We start from the raw sequence: 19,097 nt of genomic DNA on the forward strand, positions 1-19,097 counted from the left end.
CTACTCAGCAACACACTGAATCAACAACCAATTCCCATTTTTCATAAAAACAAAAAAAGAGGAACACTTCCCTTCTGAATGCAAGACAACACTTTGACAACAGTAGTGGCTAAGGGCTGTGACATGTCTCGCCATCCAGTCAGTCATTTGGGCTCCTATTACTGTACAAATGACAAGCAGGAGCCCTACAAAATTAAAAGCAGAGGGAGGGCATAGCTTTGGGGAAATATCCTGAATTGTTTAAGTCTAATTAATATTTGATGCTCAGCTTATATAAATTGATGTTATTCAAAATCAAGATAAAATTTCCACACTTTCAACAAATCTCTGTTATCCTCATGTAAGTCGTCAGGATATAAATTCCAGCTTGGAAAAACTATTGGCATCTCTCAGTATCTACCAGTAAAATTCCTGTTCACCTCAGTTACACTAGTATTGAGGGTATGTTCTGACCGGTGACTGAAGGAAAAAAATCCAAAATTGAGTAGGATAGTGGTCATGATTCAACAACTTCTGAATAATTAACTTTAAAAAATTTGGAGAACTCTTCTCGCCACTTAATCCTACTCATGATTCAACACACAAAACGTGTGGGGCAGGGGAAAATGGTGGCAGGAAAATGGAGACAAATGTATTTGAACAATAAAAAAAAAAAAGGGTATAACTAAACCAAGGTTTTTAATGGGAAAGCGGATAGTTGGCACTATATTGGTCAGTCAAAACTATGTTTCCTTCTTCCTCTATCTTATACATGATTAATGGGGGAGGGGAATGAAAATCAATAAATTTTAAATACAGGCAAAAAAATTCAAATATTTTCTTGCACCATGTGTATCAGAAAATATTATGTAAGATTTAGACAATGTTAGGGTGATTCTTAAATGTTTAGCTTAAAATTCTTGTTTAAGGCTCATTGTATTTAGCTCCTTAGACAGTAAAATATATATTTTTAAATGTAGTCAGCCCTCTATTAGCTGTGAGTTCTGCATCCATGGGCTAATCGCATTAAAAATATTCTAATTGTTGCTGATGTGTACTATGTAGTTAAACCTAGATAGTTGTCTACACTGAATATGTACAGATGTTTTTGTCATTATTCCCTAAACAATACAGTATAACTATTTTATATAAGGGACTTGAGCATGCACAGATTTTGGTGGTGTTGTTGGGGCTTAGGGGGGTGCCCTGGAACTAATCCCCTACAGATACGGTCAACTAGAAAATGGTTTGTGTTTTACCTATTTTCCATTAAATATAATTAATGATTTAATCAATTACCAAAAGTACTTTGTGAACAATGTTAGAAACTGATAATAGCTTTGTATAGTTTTACGATACTTTCTGTTTGGGAAGTTTTACATGTTAGAAGTAATAATAAATATGTTCACTTTCTTAGTTTTCCCTTTCCAAAAGTTCAATTTTAAAATGAGTAGTGTTGCTTTATAATTTCAACAGTGTGTGTTTAATAACATTTTCAAATTTGTAAGAGCTTGGTGCTATGAAGAGAAGGAGGAAGAGTGGACGTGAGAGAGGAAAGCAAGAGAATATTTTTAGAGTTAATATTGATAAAATTAAGAAAAATAATGCATACTATCACTTAATATAAAAACTTCCTGGTGGTGATTAATTTTAGGTATAGAAAATGTCAGGGGAAAAAAAATCAACAAAATTTGGTAGTTACTTTAAATCAATTTAATTCAGAAATTTAAATACACACACATTCATAGAATCTATAAAAATATACACCTTGTTTTTAAAAAACGGCATTTTCAAAAAAGGAGTTAGCCAGAAGCAATAGCAAAATTACATGATTACAGCAGGCTAAATCTTCACACAACATCCTTCAAATAAACATCAGAAAGTAGAATTACCGCACAACCTCTCCTGTCATCTAAGTATTTCAAACCTAAAACTGGTACACCAATAAACAAAGTAGAGAAATCTCCTCATGACTCTGGACAACATGTGCTCAGAACAGCGCAAGCTTTCATTTCTTCAGCATCTTTCCACCTAGCACTCTTCCTATAGCAATTAGTTGGTTAGGTCAACTTAGTCTAAAAGAAAAGCTTTATATGAGTGGCTACTGGTTATTGACATAAGTTCTTATTCTTTACAACAGAGGTTAGCCCTGCCTCGGTAACTCAGTTAGAGCATCGTCCAGATATGCCAAGGTTGCAGGTTCAATACCCAGTCAGTACACATACAAGAATCAATGAATGGATGCATAAACAAGTGGACCAAATCAATTTTTTTCTCTCTCCCTTCCTTTCTCAAAAATCAATAAATAAAAACAACAACAACAAAAAAAATGTGCTCACATTGTTAAACCAGAAGGCATCCGGTACATGGCCTACCAATCTTGAACATGTACTGAAGTTTATAAAGAAAGGCATGGAATGAGATTATTGTAATATTCAAAGCATTAACAATGACATTCTTTTAGAAAAAAAAAAAAATAAAAACCGATTACCATAAAATGTTTTTTTACTTTAGCTCTTTTCACTGTTTTACACTTTCTGGGTAGTGAAGGGGAAGGGAGAAATGGAGGGAAACATCGATGTGAGAAACATTGATTATGTTGCTGTATGTGCCCCAAACCCACAACCTGAGCATGTGCCCTGACCAGGAATCGAACCAGTGGCCTTTCCAGTCAGGGCACTATTTCATACTTCTTTTCCTCCTGTATTAATACTTGAGTACTAGACACTGAACTTCCTAATATAATTAGGAAGATATGATTTGAATGTATTCTGTATGAAATAGTTTATGTAGTTGAATGCTGAAGAGCTTGGAATAAGATAATTGCAAAGATCTGTTTTATACAACACACGTCTTCCAAATGTTTACATAACTCATTTCTCAACCTCACCTATCCTCCAACATTACAAATACTGACTCCTAGAGCTCTCTGGGCTCATCTGATGCACAGAACACAGTAAATGACTTGAATGAGATTTTCTGTTCTCCTAAGTATGATACATAATCAGTACCATTAGAGATGCCACACAGAATTAGAGCTTAATCTCTCTCAGAAGCCCAAGAAACACAGATACTAGTACACCTCTTGTTCCTCAACCCCTCTCCTCATGGTATCTATTTAACTAATAGCCAACGTTGTCCTCTGTTCATAGCCACAGGAGAAAATTGTTTGAAAACACCCAACTTTAATCTTAAGCTTCCTATTAAGTTATATTTTTCTCTTCAGTCTGTAGTCCATACCTTTGTCAAGTTCAGTATAGAACAAGGCATGACTTTTTACTTATTTTCTATCTACAAACAACAAAAATCTTCAAAATTTTTCTGGAGATCTAGAATCGAGAATTCCTAACTAGTTTGCATAATATAAGGTACACATAAATTTTGAGTTATCCTATTCCTATGAACTGATGATGAAAGATGAATTATTTTGATCAAAAAGGTACTGTGAATTGTGGAAACTGCTTGACTCTATTAGGAGGATAAACAAATGCTAAAAGATGGTAAGATTTCTGGATATGTGCTAACTGGAAAACTCTAAAGGTTCACTGTACCAAGGTGTAGCAAATAATTTAAGAGAATCTCATTCCACGCTAGATGGAACTTTTATTATAATGCAATGTAATTTGAAACGATTATTTTTCTTGCTAATACTGTGGGACAACAGTTTAGCTTTTGTGATTTGACCTCTTCCTCCTAAGACAATGCTGACAAATTCTAAAATAAGGACCTCTGAGTCACTTAAAAAACCTATCCCAACATATCAATAAACTGGAACACTTGTCACACTACACTGTAACTGCAGATGCTGGGCTAGCAAATTGTTTCTGTAAAGGGTCAGACAGTATATATGTTAGGTTTTGCAGACTACATAGTCTCTGAAGCAACTACTCAACTCTGTCATTGGTGCACAAAAGCAGCCATAAAGAAAACATAAATGAATGAGTATGGCTGTATTCCAGCAGGACTTTATCTATAGACACTGACTTTCATATTAATTTTCATGTGTCCTGAAATATTTTTTAACCATTCAAAATTGTAAACAAAATTCTTAGCTCATAGACCATGAAAAACACACAGTGGGGTGAATTGGGCCCACAGGCCAGAGCTGGCAGTCACTTATATGTCTTTTATGTTATAGAAAATGTTTTAAAATTATAGGTTCCAGGTCTAGAGACTTTGGAGACTTCTGTTTGGGGATCTCTCATTTTAAAACTTACCAGACAAATTCTCTACTCTCTGGATAAATACTCTCACTTGAGAAAAAAATAATTCAGAATGCATATCCCTACTTAAAAAGAAAAAGCTGTAAAACAAATGTTTCACCTTAAATCTGTAATTAGGAAACACAAAAATTAAAATTCTATGCAATATAAAACAATATGCATAGATTTAGTACATAATGTCTTAATTTTTACTTTCGGAAAAGACAATGAGGAAAAGGTTTACAAATCTCTCCATCTCTTGTACAAAAAGTTGCAACTGAAACCAGCAAGCCCTTGCCTATACAACGGTCAGCCCTGAATATAAATTATATCTACAGATTGGAATTTACCTAAATGAGTTGGGCGTGCTCTTTAAAAAATGCACAATTAATCATAGAACACTACAGTTCTACAGTTTGGGACACTTCTGAATAGGAAACCCCTGCCTCCATAATGTAAGGAAACAAGAATACCCTTTCCACAGTCAAGTATTATAAAAAACCTTCACAGTCTGATTCACCTTTATCAAAGGTAAAATGGTTACTGATACATTTCATGGATTATTTTGATCCTCTGTAGTTTCCAAACACAAAATAAATTTCGCATGAACTTTTGTATGAGTTTTCCAAAGCAAGACACCAATACAAAATGTATTGAACTGGCAGAAGTCCATGGTGTAAAGAAAAAGGAATTAAGTATAAAATGTTTACCAACTTTACCCTTCTAATTTTATAAGAATTTCAGATATTGAGACCTAATTGGTTTCTTGTGTCTATCCCTTATGATCATAACTCAATCTTCTATTTAATGCTTCTCAGTGCTTTTTGCTTGGGGTTTCACTTTGCGACGAAGAAGATCATCACGTCCAACTTCAACCATCTGTGCTTCCCAAGACTTGATTTCATTAAAATAACGAACTTTATCATCTTCAGCAAGTTGAATATATACCTGAGAAAAAGTATAATTGTTAAAATGACTTTAGAAGAATCTTTGCCATTAATTTCTGGAATGCTTCCATAGATACTATAAAAATTACCTTATTCTTCTACATGTATAAAGGGGAACTGAAGAAGAAATGTTTTGTGAGATAAAAATTAGATGAGAAAAAGAGACAAAAATTCTGAGTGAATTATGTTATTACAATTTCAGGCTCGGGATGTGGGATAGGAGTAGAAGCACAGTGTGATGGTCACTGGGTACACTGGACACTGAATTCGATGCAACATTGTTTTAAATACCACTTTTATTTGCAGTTAAAAATGTCCCAAAGAAAAAAAAGCCAAATGGATTCTAAAATAGAATATTATTTTAAAATACTTTAACTGTGTTATTAGTAGTGTGAGGTTGTTTTCATATGAATCAAGCCTTGCCCTAATACAGCCTCTCATATTCTGTTCTAACTATATCATCCTCTAGATAGTCTAACCAGATCTTTAAAGTAAAACCATACTTACTTGCTTTTGAGAACTAGAAAGATTTTTCCAGCTTTCATTTACAGCCTTCAGCTTTAACTGTAAAACAATATACGTTTAAGTACCAGATAAAGGAACTTTAGTGATTAAAGAAAAATCTTTTTTTTATTACTTATTTCAACAAAAACTCAGATACTAAGAATCACAGGTAAAACCTCATCAATTCTTAACATCTTTTCTTTCTAAATTAAACTATTAAACTGTTAAAATATACAAAATGACTGGAACAAAAGTATCTTTTTATTGAGATATAATTGACATACAACATTAGTTTCAAGTGTACAACATGATTCATTATTGTATATACTGTGAAATGATCATCACAATAAGTCTATGTCACCGTAAATATTTTTTTCTTGTAAGAACTTTTAATATATACTCTCTGAGTAACTTTCAAATATGTAATACAGTATTATTCACATGCTCTGCAACAGGAAGTTTGTACCTTTTGACCACCTTTCCCCATTTCGTCCACCCCCATTCCTGGCAACCACCAATCTGTCTTTCTATCTATGAGCTTGGGTGTTTCCTTTTTTAGATTCCACATGTGAGATGATTCAGTATTTTTGTCTTTCTCTGGTCTGACTTATTTCACTTAGCATAACGCTTTCAAGATCCATCCATGTTGCCGCAAATGGTAAGATTTCTTTCTTTTTATGGTTGAATAATATTCATAGTCATGTATCAGTTTCTTTATCCATTCATCCATCTGACACTTAGATTGTTTCCACACCTTGGCTGTTGTAAATAATGCTGCAATGAACATGAGGGTATGGGGGTTCAGATATCTTTTCAAGTTAGTATTTTCTTTTTGTTTGGATATTACCCAGAAGTAAAATTGCTGGGTAGATATATAATAATTCTAATTTAAAATTTTTCAGGAACCTCCAGTTTTCCATAGTGGCTTCAGCGATTTACATTCCCACCAACTACACACAAGGATTCTCTTTCCTCTGCATCCACACCAACATCTGTTATTTCTAGTCATTGATAACAGTTGTTTCAACAGGTGTGAGTTGAACTGAGGTTGTGATGTGCATCTCCCTGATAATCAGAGATGTTGAGCACCTTTTAGCAATCTTTACATCTTCTTTGGAAAAATGTCTATTCAGATCCTCTTCCAATTTTTTAATCAGAATTTTTTAATTTTTGCTATTGAGTTGTTTGAGTTCTTTATATATTTTGGATTTTAACTCCTTATCAGATGTATAATATGCAAATATTTACTCCCACTGAGTAGGCTGCCTTTTCATTTTGTCGAGATTTTATTGTCCAGATATTTATTTTTTTGGTTCAGAAATACTAATATTCAAGTATATTCTGTTATAATCTAACTTCGAAGACCTAAGTGGTTTTTTTTCTTCCCTACAGTTTAATGCTTTATTCTAAAATGTGTGCCAAAGTGTTTAGGTACAGTCATAGGAACAATATAATACCAATCCTCATTTCTACTTAGCTGAACTTAATTATGTGATTTGGAAAAAGTTATATACTCCCTTAGGCTTGGTTCTTCATCTATAAAATTAAAGGGATACAGGGATTCCATGGCTGAAAGACAGGCAGAGAGGAGAGCCAGCGCACCTCACACTGCCTATGCTGTTGCTCCCAGAGAGCAGAGAATACAAGGAAAAATGGGCAGGTAGAAAATGAGGGACAGAAGGGGAACGTGAGGGAAGGACATAGTCTAAAGAGTAACTGTTTAATGCTACGAAGATCATCAGTGATTTTCAGGAGAAGTAGAGAGAGAAGAGCTTTACTGTTCTGAGCAGAACTTTGAATTTTATCTTCCTATCAACAAAAACAGAGATGCCAGGTAGTACCTGAGACTACATAACCACTATGTTTTAAACATTTTAAACTTCAGTGAATAAATAACTGCTCTCTTAGCTTTGAAAGGAATTGCTTACTTTAATGCTTTCAAGTCCTTCCTAACTCACCTTTTTCTTATCCATAAAGTTTAATACATAGTTTCATATTCAATAAATTCAAAAATAATTTATAAAGTTGCATGCCTAAGTAATCTGACCTTTCACCTAAGTAAAATAATTCACTCAAAAAAAATTAAAGAGATGGAAAGATGTTTTGTTCACTCCTAAAACTCCATTAAATGGGTCCTTCTACCACGTGAGGACAGTGAGAAGGTGCAGCTATGAACAGGAAGGGGGCCTCACCAGCAGGCAACCACGATGGCACCTTGATCTTGGATGCCCCAGGCTCCAAAACTGTTACCAATAAATTTCTGTCCTTTATTTTAAAATAAAAAATATTAAATGAATCAACAAAAAAATTTAAGTCATAAACCCATCTGAACAAAGATAACAATAAGGAGCACTACCAAGGTAAAATTGTGGAAGCTGAAAAGCGCATAGAGCCAAGGTTCCTAGTTCACCTAACCCATGAAAGCGCTTCTCTAACTGGCAGTCGGGAGGCCAAAAATGCATAGTGTTTTAAAATGCTGAATTGCAAAATAGCTCAAGAATTGGCAGCACCAGATAAGAAATAAGGTCAGGAGGACTGACTGAAAGTGTTTTAAAAGAGGCTAAATCCCCACCATGGGCATATTCTAGGACGTGGCCTCTCAAAACAGTAATTTATGAGTTACTCAGTGGACACCAGGAACAGCAGGGGGCAATACACCATGCTGGAAACAGGGAGAGTAAGTGAAAATGTATACTGTCATCCCAGAAAGAAGAGAGAAAGGCGAAGAGGAAACAATACAGAAAAGATAAGAAAATTAGCATATCAATTCAGAAGATACACCAACAAATAATAAGAATTCTAGAGTCAGAACAAAGAAAAAAAGAAAGGGAAAAAACATCACATTCAAAAGACCAATAATCAAAATGGCTTTATACTTTTCAAGAGCCATACAAAGAAGTTACAAAAGAAAGGAGTATTATTACTCTTTAAGTTTCAAAGAACATGAAACAATTCTATCCAGTCCAACTATCAAATGAAAAACTAGAGACGTTTTGAGACATGCAAGAACTCAAAAAACTAATCTCCCATGTACACTTACTGGGGAAGATTCTGTAACAGAATCAGTAAACCAAGAAAAACAACAGAAGGACGCAAAAGCACCAGGATAATGATGAAAGATCAATAAATGTGATTCACCACATAAACAAAATGAAGGATAAAAACCACATGGTCATATCAATAGATGCAGAAAAAGTTATTTGATAAAATCCACCATCTATTTATGATAAAAACTCTCAGCCAAGTGGAAATAGAAGGAACCTAAACAAAACAAAGGTCATATATGACAAACCCACTGCCAGCATCATACTCAAAGGGCAAAAACTACAAGTGTTCCCCTTAAGATCAAGAACAAGACAGGGATGTCTGCTTTCACCTCTCTTATTCAACATAGTACTGGAAGTCCTAGCCACAGCAATCACATAAGTAAAAGAAATATAAAGCATTCGAACAAAAAGAAAGAAGTAAACCTCTCAGTATTTGCAGGTGACGTGACACTATACAAAAGAAAACCCCAAAAATGTCCACCAAGAAACTACTAGAACTGATCAATGAATTCAGCAACATAGCAGGATACAAAATTAATATCCAGAAATCAGTGGTATTTTTATAGGCCAATAATGAATTATCAGAAAGAGAAATTAAGAAAATAATCCTATTTATAATTGTTTCAAAAAGAATAAAACACCTAGGAATAAATTTAACCAAGGATGAAAAAAAACCTGTACTTGGAAAATTGTAAAACACTGAAGAAAGAAACTGAAGGTGATACAAGTTAAGTGGAAGCACATAACTTGTTCATGGATGGGAATAATTAACATCATTAACACATCCATATTACCCAAAGCAATCCACAGATTCAATGCCATTCCTATCAATGTACCAATGTTGTATTTCACAGAGCTAGAACAAATATTCCAAAAATTTATATGGAACCACAAAAGACCCCAAATAGCAACAGAAATCTTGAGAAAGAACAGCAAAGTTGGAGGAATCACCCTACCTAATATCAAACTATACTATAAGGCCACAGTAATCAAAACAGCATGAAAACAGACACAGATCAATGGAACAAAAAAGCCAGCCCAGAAATAAACCCACACCATTACTGTCAATATTTCACAGAGGAAGTAAGCACATACAATGGGCTAAAGTTAGTTTATTCAATAAATGGTGTTAGGAAAACTGGAGAGATGCAGGCAAAAAAATGAAACTAGACCACACAAAACAACTAATTTAAAATGGAATAAAGACTTAAATGTTAGACTCAAAACCATAAAAATCTTAGAAGAAAAAATAGGCAGTAAATTCTCTGACATTGCTTATAACAATATTTTTTCTCATATATCTCCTCACGTAAGGGACACAAAAAAACAAACAAATGGAACTACATCAAACTATAAAAGTTTTTGCACAGCAAAAGAAACCATCAACAAAATGAAAAGAGAACTCACAGAATGGGAGAACACATTTGCCAATGATACATCTCATAAGGGGTTAATACGCAAAATTTATAAAGAACTTATAAAACTTAACACCAAAAACCCCCAAACAAGCCAATTAAAAAATGGGCAAATGACCTGAACAGACAATTCTCCAATGAGGGCATACAGATGGCCAACAGACATATGAAGGATGCTCAATGTCACTAATCATCAGAGAGATACAAATTAAAACTACAATGAGGTATCATCTCACACAGGTCAGAATGGCTATCATCAATAAATCAACAGCCCTAGCTGGTGTGGCTCAGTGGACTGAGTGCCAGCCGGCGAATCAAACAGTCGCTGGTTCAATTCCCAGTGTAGGGCACAAGCCTCGGTTGCAAGCCAGGTCCCCAGCAGGAGACGCGCAAGACGCAACCACACATTGATGTTTCTCTCCCTCTCTTCCTCCTTCCCTTCCCCTCTAAAAATAATAACTAAAAAAGTTTAATAAAAATAAATTAATTAATCAACAAACTAGTGATGGAGAGGATGGGGAGAAAAGGGGATCTTTTTGCACTGTTGGTGGAAACATGTATTGGTGCAGCCACTGTGGAAAGCAGTATGGAGTTACCTTAAAAAATTAAAAATGGAACTGCCTTATGACCCAGTGATTCCACTTCAGGGAATTTATCCAAAGACACCTGAAAGACTAAATCGAAAGAACATAAGCACCCCTATGTTCATTGCAGCGCTATTTACAATAGCCATGATTTGAAAGCAGCCCAACTGTCCATCAGTAGATGAATGAATAAAACTATGGTACATTTATACAGTGGAATATTACTTTGTCATTACCCTTTGAGACAGCATGGAAGGACCTGGAGAACATTATGCTACGTGAAATAAGCCAGTCAGAAAATGACAAGTACCAGATGACATCAGTCATATGTGGAATCTAATGAAGAAACTAGACAAACAAGTAAAATAGAGACAGACTCATAGATGGAGAACAGGATGATGGCTCTTGGTGCGGGGAAAGGGGGTGGTTTGGGGTGGAGGGATGGAGCGAAAAAGGACTCATGGACACGGACAGCAGTGTGGTGGTTGCAGGGGTTGGGTGTGGGGGGAGGTGGAAAAGAGTGTAAGAATAAATGGTAATAGAAAAAATACAATAAAAAAGAAAAATGAAACAAAAATAAAAAACAAAAAAAATCTAATGTATCTAAAATGTACCGAAAGCTGGTGAATATTAAAAATGTTTGCAGCAAAATTATTGATAGTACATAAAAAATTAAAAAAACAAGACATGATCAAGTTCAGGGAAAGTAAGTTTTGCAAGAAAGGCAAAATAATCATAGCAAATGGCACAGCTTAGCTATGAAGAGAATTTACATACCATGTTTTGCCATGTATAATGCACTCCCGTGTATAATGTGAGCCCACATTTTGTATGTGTTACACACGAGATTACAACACCTGTGGTACATGATTATTAGGCCCATGTATAATGCACATCCTTATTTTTCCCTCAAAAATTTGGGCAAAAAAGTGCACATTATACACGGCAAAATACAGTAATCAAAATAGAATACTGATCTAACCAAAATGATGATAACAACATTGGGAGGTAGGACGGAAACATGAAGAGTGGGCAGAGTTAAGTGTTCATCTTACATAATGGAAAATAATGTCTAAATATAGCTAATGCTTAAAAGTGAAAAAAATCAGGAAATAACAATATAAGGAGATATTTAGAAATATGGAGATGAATACTACAATAATCAGCTAAAACAATAGAATTTGCTTCTAGAGTAAGAAATAGGTCAGGGCAGTGGAAACTAGTACCTTTCATAACCAGCCTTACTTTGATTCTTTAAATTATGAGGATGTATAACTACTACTTTTTTTAATGAATAAAATGACATAGTCAACTTAATTTTCATTTCCAGGGATAGGACCCAATCCTTAAACTTCCTAGGCGGTTCCATGTACAGTCAGGGTTAAGAACCACTGATCTAGGAGAATTCTCTAGCATATAAACTCCTCATGCTGATAAGAACTAACTCCAAGGTAAATCAATGACTGACATAATTCCAACTAAAAAAGTAAATAGGCTTGCATGTTAATAATGTAGGGCCATAGAAACTAAATTTAAAACCCCAAAGGGAATAAATTAGTGAAAGTATTTAACCAAGGAAGAACCATATTATGTTCCTATTACTATAGGAACATAAATATTATGTTAAATAGAATTTGTGAAATGAACTATAAATCCAAATAACCCAAAGTGGCGGAGTGGCAAAAACCTTCATCTGAGATTGACAAGAGATAAGGATTCGAAAATTGGTTTTTCTTACTATGTCATATTATAAAAGGAAAAATATGATTGCCAATTTTGAGCTTCTAAAAAGGAAATAAAGACTAATACAACAGGAATAACAAGATTTTCTTTCTTTGACTCATTCATATGACAACATACACATATACAAAATGTCCCCATGGGCATAACTAAAACTTTATTTTATTATTTATTATTTATATTATTTATTTATAAATAATAATTATTTATTATTTATATTTATTAAATATTCCTTTAAAATGGAATAAAGACTTAAATGTTAGAATAAAGACTTAAATAAAGACTTAAATGAAGCAGCAGTTTAGGCTCAAATTCTAGTACAAAATATTATAGATCTACTCTTATTTTTACCCAGTGATTGTAAAACAGTTAAGAACTGCTGACTAAGAAAAGTTTCCAGAACTCTAACACCCTATGAACTTGAAAATTTTATTTTTTATATTAAAAAAGTTGACAATACATATTGGCAACTGTATATTCAATTGTGCATGGTAAGAAAAAGAACTTTTCTATTAAAGAGATATAAGAAAGAGGACCTTATTTGTATCTAGTACTTGTTTATAGTAATTTATTACTTTTCTTTACCACCTGACATACGGCACCCCTAAAATCTCCTGTCTAAATATTTTTAAACTTAAACAACAATTTAAAAAACATTCTATTTTACCTGTGAGGTACCATCTTTAGCTTCTTGGAAGCGTTCAGATATAAAAATGTTATAAGCTGAACGAGGTCTTTTCGGTTTTCCAAGCAGTGTTAACTCCTGAGTAATAAAAATGGAAGAGTTAGATATAGTTTTAACCCCTATGAAACTTAATTTTACTTACAGAAACTATATTCACTATTATGTATTATGCAGAATGTTCCTTAAAGTGAATGTTATGAATCTTATATAAAGTATTTGACTATTTCCTTCTGGGGTCAGAATTGTGATAGCACCAAGTTTTGAAAATTGTAATAGATTGTATGAGTTATTTTCCATACCTTTCCTTTACATATTATTTTCATGGTCTCCATGAACGGAATAACTGAGTACATATGTACAGATCTTTTTTGAAAGATTAGTCTCCTCTGATTTCCGACTAGAAATCACTTCCTTCTTCCTGAACGTTTCAGTCATGAAACTGCTGTAGACTTCACAACTTAATTATCTACCCTTTTATTTCTAGAACCACTACTAGGGATTTCTCTTCTAGGTGATACACTTGCAACTTCCTAATTCCCACACTTCTCACCTGATCTTTAACTATTTGGTACTGCGAATCTTTAACGGGAAGGGAAGGACTATTCCAACAGGGAGTGGGAATGGAGGTATGAGGGGAAAAACCCTCAGGCTTCAGATTCAACATGTAAAAATCTTAGAAGTCGCCACGCTATTTCTCTATTTCTAAAAACAAAACTAAACAGACTGAAAAATCAACAAGTCTTCTTGGATCCATGAGGAGGAGGACACAGAGCAAGCTGCTGGTGGCCCCCAGGCTGGACACAGACAACTGAATAGAAAGTTGAGGTTTACAAAAGCAGGGAAGCAGAAATTCAGGAGGAAACCATTGCGTGAACCAGTGCTGGGTAGGGAAACCTGAACCATAATGAACAAACTGCTGCAGGTTCAGTGTGGACAACTCCGAGATTTTAAGAACTCCAGAGGACCCAGTCACCGGAGGGCCCTCACAATCATGCGAGATTGACAACTCCAGGAGCTTGACCAGATTCCCACAATAAGTATCAAGAAAAATACCCGCCCTCCACCACTGCTTCCAGCAGGGGAGGGGACAAGGAGCCATTGTGAAGTGTCTGAGCACTTTCTAATTCTTCACAAGGCCTGCCTTCAAGGGTAACTAGTTAATCAGAGCTAACCTGCTGTGGTATTACCTGAAGGAAGGAAAATACCCACATCTAGCCCACTCTAGCCATCCTATCCCACCTAAGGGGGAGAGAGAAAACAGAAACACATGCGCAGTTCACAGAAGAGAGGCATAGGATCACTGAAAGATTGGGACCTAATCACTGCGCTGGAGAATACTTCCCTTGCCCCAACACCTACCATCATACAAAGGCCTATTTAACACCAATTCCTTTTACTCAGTACATCAGGTCCAGCTATCAAGAAAAAATTCCAAGGCATACTAAGAGGCAAAAAAAATAGTTTGAAGAGACAAAGAAGCATGGCAGGGATGTTGGAATTATCAGATCAGGAATTTAAAAACATCTATGATTAATACACTAAGGGCTCTAGAAAGCATGCAAGAGCAGATGGGCAATGTAAGCAGAGAGATGGGAATCCTAAGAAAGAACCACAAAGAAATGCTAGAGAGCAAAAACACTGTAACTAAAATAAAGGATGCCTTTGATGTTCCTATTAGTAGACTGGACACAGCTGCAAAAGAATCTGATCTAGAAAACCCAAAAACAAAGAGAACAAAGACGTGGGGGGAAAATCCAGAATACCAAGGACCATCAGACAACTACAATAGGTTTAGCAGGTGTAACAAAAGCACAATGGGAATACCAGAAGAGAGAAAGGAAGACAAGAAATACTTGGTTTGGAGGCTGGCGCCCAATCCACTGAGCCACACCAGCCAGGGCGACAAGAAATATTTGAAAAGGAAACTCCTTCTATTTGCCCAATCCTCACTTCTGTTCCTGTCCACTCTTAGCACCCGCTGGTTGTATTAAAGAGAAAGGGAGAGTAAAAGTGGAAGAGTCAACTTCAGTACTCACCCATCCAAATACTACCCCTATGCAGAAACTGTATTTCTCACTCTCGCTTTCTTTTCTAGATCCTTTCACAAATTGGATCAGCAATCTTAAATTACTAACTTGAAATCGGCTGAGTCCTCAGGAGCACTCAAAACATTAGGGTCAGGGATCTACATCTGGGTATCTCACATTAAAAGCTATAACCTACTTTTTCAGAAAAAATAGTTTTAGCTGATGACCATTTTCTATACGGCAGGTACTGACCACCTCACACCTAATACTGGTTTTGTACAAAAATGTAGTCTAACTTTCAACAGTGGAATTTATGTGGATTAATACCTTAAGCTAGGAACTACAATTTTTGAACCATGTGAGTTTTTAATGAGGAAAAATAAGATTTCATTTTAAAGGCATTTATCCAATTAGATACAATAGGCACATTTCCCTGATGTGTTATTAAATGCAGTCTATTCAGCAATGTTCAGAATCAAATTCACCACTGCCTATAGAACTGTTCAAATCAGTAGACTTTCTAGACAAAACTCAGAAGCAAAAATTTTTACTATTCCTGATTTGTCTGTTCCTACAGCTTTCCTGATAGTCCTAACTACATATCTTAAATTCGAATACATCCCAAGGTAGCAACAAGGGTTTCCAAGACAGACTTAATAACAAATTATCCTAATGGCAGAAGAGCATTATCCCAATTTTCCTTACTAGAGTATACCATATAGCCACACATATCATCAAAATAAGAGAAAACTACCTATAATCATATAGTTATGTAAGTTTCAGTTCTTTGTCAAAAGAGTATTTCAATGATACTCACTCTCTTTTTTATTATCGATTTCTTTTTTAAACGTTTTTGCATCATTTCTTTTTCTAAAGCTACCCTCTGACTTGGAGTTAGCTCTTCTTCAATTCTGATCAGCTCTTGTTTATATGCCTGCCAGTCTGCCTTGTAAGCATCTTCATATACCTATAAATAAAAAAAAAATCCAGTAAGAATTCAATAAACTGTTGCTGGCCAATTAAACATAACACATCTGCCAAGGAAAGACATCTGCATGACTTCAAGTAAAGACAGACTGAAGCATCAGGGGGAAAATGTGCTTTGAGATCATATTTATATGGACCAAAATCATGTTATTTTTCATGTACATGCTAACCAGGGTGAGTCTAGCAATTGGCCTTCAATGTCAAATTGCTGCTAACCCTTCATCCCTACCCCACACAATCCATATTCTCATCATTTATGTAAATCAGAAGGTATGAAGTTCCTTTGAAGATAATGGGTGTTTAAAAAAATAAATAAAACTCTGGGTCATCTGGTCCCTTAAAAGGCATGACAATTGTTCCTAACTGCAGAATAACTCGTCAGCAATGTTGAAAGCCTATATACTTACTTTTTTCTCTGAATCAGGAAGTTCCCTCCATAGCTCTGCGATTTTTTTAATCAGTTCTGAATTTCTCGCACCTATGAATTGGAATGAAAAAAGAGGTCACAATTTTATATCTCAGGATTAATTTTTTTCTAAAGACTGCTGGGAAATCATAATTAACTCTAAACATGTTTTATTAGAAACCGCTATACCACAGACAACTTAATACAAAGATTTAACCTTTCTTTAAGCAACTAATTATATGATAAATTTAACTTTATCCAAAATGTTAATCTGTTATTTAATAACCAAGGAGTATATCATGCATTACCAAACAATCCTCAGAAACTGATTACTAGTTTAAGCAATTGGGCAATCAATTTCATCAAGTTCTTTACTTCATATTTTAATCAAACATTTTTTTCAAGTCTTTTAGTAATTAAGTTCACAATGCCTGAATAAAGAACAAAATAGTCTTGATTCATATACCACCATCTTGGATTTTAATTACAGAAATACCATTTGTAAACAAACTAAATTTTTCATTCCCAATTTCCTTCCTCATCTTAACTAAAATGATGAGGTGTAAAGGCTTTAACAAACCCCTTTAGTTTCAACTCCTACATTTGAAAAAGACGTGAGCACTTAAGCATGTGTCATACACCAATTCTTTGAGAATTTTTATTATAGCTCATTTGATGTTCAGAAGTTTCTCGTGATGTACTGTTTGTGAAAAAACTTCAGAAATCATACACAAAAGTTAGCTATTATCTTTATACTACAACCCCAAATGAAGACCCTACAGCCTTTCTAGGGAGTCATAAAATACACTATCTGGAAATCTTTTAGTGCAAAAGCCCCTGAAGTTAGCACTAATTTTTATAGAGCTTTAAAGTTTACAGAACACTTCCACAGAAGTTACTTCACTACAACTTTCCATTAACAATTCCCTGAGGCAGAGGAGCTAAGCAAGAGATAAAATGATTCATCAATGGTCTTCTAAGCCAAGGGCAACTGGGTCCAAAACACTGCTATTTGTAAAATACCTTTAGCCCTGGCTGGTATGGCTCAGTGGATGGGGCCTTCGTCTGCGAACCAAAAGGCTGCTGGTTCAATTCCCAGTCACGGCACATGCCTGGATTACAGGCCAGGTACCCAGTTGGGGTGTGTGAGAAGCAACTGATCAATGTATCTTTCTCACATGATGTTTCTCTCCCTCTTTCTCTCACCCTTCTCTAAAAGTAAATAAATAAAATCTTTAAAAATAAAATATCTTTCATAAGTTCCCAATTACATTTCGTATATTTGGTAAAAAAGGAAAAAAGCTAAACCTGCTGTTTCACGGGCCATCACATAGAACGGTTATGTTCCTGCAGCCGCTGAATGGTTTGGTAGTGGCAAATCAATTTTGCAGTTTAACTGCATAGTGGGCTCTTTATTACATCAGAGAAGAGTACAAGCCCCCACACACCTTACCTGGATTCTGAGCTTTAAATATGGGTAGCTGTTCTTTAGAAAATCGAACATATGAAGTCATAGGCTTCTTTGGATAACTTCTCAAGGTGGATGAAAACCATCTCGGTATATACACAAAACTACTTACAAATAAAAAGAAAATAACCAATGTCAAATATGTCAGTGCCAATATTCACCTGTATATAAACAGATCCCAAATAAGATGTCATCAATATTCTGTATTTCCGACACCTTCGACAAAGCTAGTGACATTTAAAACCGTGCCCTAACCAGAGGAGCCTGCAACAGCGAAGCCTAACTGCAAGCCCTTACCTCCTACGAAGGGCAGAGAAAAGCGTGTGCACCAAAACGCCAGCTCCTGGGCCCCGCCTCCTGCACGCCTAGACGAAGGCGGGAGACAGTTGGCGCTATTTTACAAAGAACACCAATAAACCAGGTGCCCCAAGGCCCAACAAAGAAGGGGGGCGGGAAGGTGCAAGGTGGCCGGAAACAAAGCACGGGGCACTACTGGAGTAAGGCCTGCAAAGCTACCATCCCACTGGCAAGGTCGAGGTCTGAATCAAAGGGTCTAGGCAGCCCTGACCCCAGCGGTGAGGGGGGCCGCGGTGTGCAGAAAGTGGAAGAAACGGTCTACATTCCGGGCGTCTGGTGCCTGGCCTCCGCCTGAGGCACTGGCGAGTGGTCCTACCTGAAGGGAGAGCGCAGTCGGCTCCCACAGTCCGCGCAGAGATCCACTCCGGACTTTCCCAGGGCACTCAGCACGCCCCACACTCCCCGAAGAAGCGGCATTGCACCCGCCCGACCAGGCAGTGACCAAGCCGCAATCTCGAAGAGCACCCAGGCACAATAGGACAATCCCAACAAAGACAACCTGAACCCGTGTTCAACCCTCCAGAGCGTGCAATCACATCCCTCCACTCGCGAGGCACTATGGGAAACCTATTAACTTCCTGTTGGTTGATACGAGGCTAGGGTTAGGCAGAATTGGCGCAGGCGCCGTTGTGGCTACCCCGGTAGGCGGGACTGCAGAAAAGGAGGAGGAGCTCGGGAGCGGAGAAGGGGAGTCGCAGCCCGGCTCGCTGCGGAGGGCCCTAGCCTCTAGGGGGCGCTGCAGAGCCGCC

The 19,097-nt window shown here is 36.1% G+C and overlaps 1 protein-coding gene across 2 annotated transcripts; it reads right to left on the reverse strand.

Annotated features, from left to right (window-relative positions):
• Nucleotides 1-1,669: 1,669 nt before the first annotated feature.
• Nucleotides 1,670-18,888, reverse strand: TFAM (transcription factor A, mitochondrial). Of its 2 annotated transcripts, none has more exons than XM_054572764.1 (7): nt 18,665-18,888; nt 17,977-18,095; nt 16,525-16,595; nt 15,948-16,097; nt 13,086-13,181; nt 5,636-5,692; nt 1,670-5,129 (listed from the first exon to the last, which is right to left on the reverse strand). In XM_054572764.1, exons 1-7 carry the CDS (start codon nt 18,763-18,765, stop codon nt 4,986-4,988), a joined length of 738 nt encoding a protein of 245 aa, XP_054428739.1. In that variant the 5' UTR covers nt 18,766-18,888; the 3' UTR covers nt 1,670-4,985. The 2 variants fall into 2 exon arrangements, with proteins under 2 accessions (XP_054428739.1, XP_054428738.1); XM_054572763.1 differs by having other exon boundaries at nt 17,977-18,098.
• Between the last annotated feature and the right edge of the window lie 209 nt (nt 18,889-19,097).

Source organism: Pteronotus mesoamericanus, unplaced genomic scaffold (assembly GCF_021234165.1).
Source record: "Pteronotus mesoamericanus isolate MK-2021 breed Mesoamerican mustached bat unplaced genomic scaffold, CSHL_Meso_final contig_24, whole genome shotgun sequence".
Lineage (NCBI taxonomy): Eukaryota > Metazoa > Chordata > Mammalia > Chiroptera > Mormoopidae > Pteronotus > Pteronotus mesoamericanus.